This window comes from Pterocles gutturalis, unplaced genomic scaffold, assembly GCF_000699245.1.
Source record: "Pterocles gutturalis isolate BGI_N339 unplaced genomic scaffold, ASM69924v1 scaffold32563, whole genome shotgun sequence".
NCBI classification, from domain to species: Eukaryota; Metazoa; Chordata; class Aves; order Pterocliformes; family Pteroclidae; genus Pterocles; species Pterocles gutturalis.
The window spans coordinates 1-2,702 of NW_010119090.1; the positions used below are offsets into that span (position 1 = coordinate 1).

General features: G+C 55.0%; 1 protein-coding gene across 1 annotated transcript; it reads right to left on the bottom strand.

Annotated features, from left to right (window-relative positions):
• Window positions 1-312: 312 nt before the first annotated feature.
• LOC104463937 (atrophin-1-like) lies at window positions 313-2,676 on the bottom strand (the record flags this gene model as incomplete). The annotated part of the gene is made up of 3 exons (XM_010076454.1): window positions 2,504-2,676; window positions 2,000-2,113; window positions 313-664 (listed from the first exon to the last, which is right to left on the bottom strand). Coding segments are annotated over exons 1-3 (604 nt in total), but the record flags the coding sequence as incomplete, so codon positions are not given.
• Window positions 2,677-2,702: the final 26 nt, after the last annotated feature.

Here is a 2,702-nt window from a genome sequence, read left to right on the forward strand (position 1 = left end):
CAGACGGAAGGTTGGCTGGGGGCGTCTTTTGAAGGGGAAGCCCTCCAACTACCGACGCCAGTGAGATGGGGGTGGTGGGTGGCGGATTGTGCGCGCTGAGGGGCTGCTCACGACCCCCTGGTGCTGGGAGTCCCCCGACTCCACCAGCAATTTTGGCCCCGACCTGGACCACATTGGCCGTAGCGTAAAGAGGAGCATGGGCGGAGGAGGAGGAGGAGGAAGAGGAGGAAGAGGAGGAAGGGGGAGCAGGAGGGACAGCAAGAGCAGAGGAGGAGGAGGTGGGTGTCTGTGGGGCTTGAGCCTGGAAAATACGGGAGGCTTGGCCCTCCAGCTGGGAGTGGTAGCTCCCTGCAGGGGGTCCCTGGGAGTGCACCTCGCCTGGGAGCCCAAAGCTGGGCTCCGGTGGACGGGCCAGGCCATCAGGAGGAGGTGCTACCAGAGGGCTCTGAGGGAAGAGTGGAGGGTGGTGGTAGGAGTGAGATGGCCCCTGAGACAGCACGGAGGAGGAGTCAGAGTCATTCTCCACACTGCCAGGGCTGTAGACACTGGGCGAGGTGCTCCTGTTATCCTGGTCAATGTCCCGTGGGTCACTACTCATTTCATCATTGAAGCTGTGACCATCAAGGCTGTCAACATCGGACAGGGATGGAGGGCAGGGCAACTCCTGAAGTAGGAGGAAGGAGAGAGTCATTATGTGGCCTCCCAGACTATATACAACACTTTTCAAGTTCCCAGAGATCTTGTGTTGTGACCTTGCTCTGCCAAACCCAGCACTAGAAAACCCCACAGACATCTTGCAAGGTAAATAGCACCAGTCCTCCTGCCTCCCATTGGAGCAACTTCAATGCTCTCACGTCCTTCATGAATGTCACATGCTCGGGGAGGAGGTAACAATGGGTACAGAAGCAGTGAGGGAGGGCAGGCAACTGCTACAGACAAAGCTGAGAGTTAACAGATATGAAAGGTCCTACCACCACCCCCAGCCATGGGCTGTTGGCAAGGGTACATTCAGTGCTACCACCAGGTGGCCTGGAGTAACACACATACAAGCGCTCCCAGTACAGCCCAGCACAGCTCCCAGACCCAGAATCGCTCTTCTTGTCTCTGAAAGGCTCTCCCTGGCCAAGGAGACCCACTCCCCTCCAGCCCCCTCTCACTACTTCACTCCTTACCTCCTGGAATTCCCCCCTGAGCTTCTCAGTCTCTGCTTCTCCCCATCACCTCTCACCTCAGGTGATGAAGCATCCTTGATTCATGCAACAGTTACCATGGACAGTTAACAAGTGCCACTCTTGAGCCTTGGGGCTTACAGGAGAGGCTAAACTGAAGACTTTGAACAGAGTGTCCACGTGGAGAAATTACATAGGTGTAACTGAAATGGTTTAATTACAATGATCTCATAATGCAAGCAAATATCCCCATGTTTGCAGGCCTTTAAGGCCCTGAACAGGCTAAAGGGGAACTGAAAAACACAAAAGCTGAGTCTTCCTCCAACTGTCCAACCACCAATTCAGCCAAGTGCTGTCAGCATTTTGGAAAAGCCATTCCACAACTATGCAGAGTGTATGTGTGAGCAAGTTTTGCCTAACCATCACCTGGACCCCGCCACAACTTAAGCATCTCCATTTCACACTGCTCTGGGGGAGCAAAAGAGGCTGAGTCTAACCTGCCTGGCAACTGTGCGCAGAGACAGGTTCTTGCCACTGAGCTGGTAAAAGCAGGGCACGTACACAGCTCCGATAGTGCAGCAGTGCCCTGCAGACAAGTCAAAAGAGATGGAGAGCCTCCACCTGCTCAGTCATCATGCTCCTGGTAGCATTTTTGTAGCCAGGCAGATGCCATTTAGGTTGGAAGAGCTGCAGTGCTAAACCCGAGGTGCCTGGGCTCTCAAGCATCAGGAAGCTCAAGCTGGGCGGGCATGAGCAGCCCATGAAGGGAACAGGCGACTCCTCTGCCCTGGACCTAGGACATGCCAACAATCACAGCAGGGAAAACTCACCTCAGTTTTGGGTTTTTTGGGAGCATTGGTGTCTTCCCCTTCACTCTCTGAGATATCTTCTGTTTTGCCCTGCTTGCTGCCCTTGAGGGTACAGGATTCCTCCATCCGGCCTTTCTGCAAGGGAGAGGAGAACAGGGAGCTGGGAGGGTCACAGGGAAATTCCCACCCTGCCAGGCCATCACAGACTGCAGCGGGTGAGACACAGCCACCATGGTGTGTGTGTTGAAGAGCTCAGCCACAGTGAGCAGTGGGGCAACACTGAGCCAGAATATGGCAAAAATTAGCACTAAATAGGGCTGGTGAGACAGAAGACTGGTTCTTGGGAGATGACAGGAAGGGCAAGATGTTGAGGATGAAAGACAGACCCCGCCCATCCCAGAGAGCTAACCCCGCATGGGTTCCTCCCTAGATCCCTTCTGGTCCGTGTCCCTGGATCCCCAAACAGATCCTACCCAGCCTGGGTAGTCCTTGGGCCCCCCACACTTGCATACTAGCTTACACTACCTTTGTCGCCTGTCGGGATTTCTCAGCCTTGCCATCACTGCTGGAAGTGCTGACACCTCCGGGGGAAGCTCGACCCCGTGACCTGAGCTCCTCTCGGGGCCCTGGAGTCTCTTTCTTCCGTCCACTCCGCATTGACATCTAAGAGAGGGATCACTGGATCAGTCCGGCTTTCATAGAATCATAGAACGGCCTGGGCTGA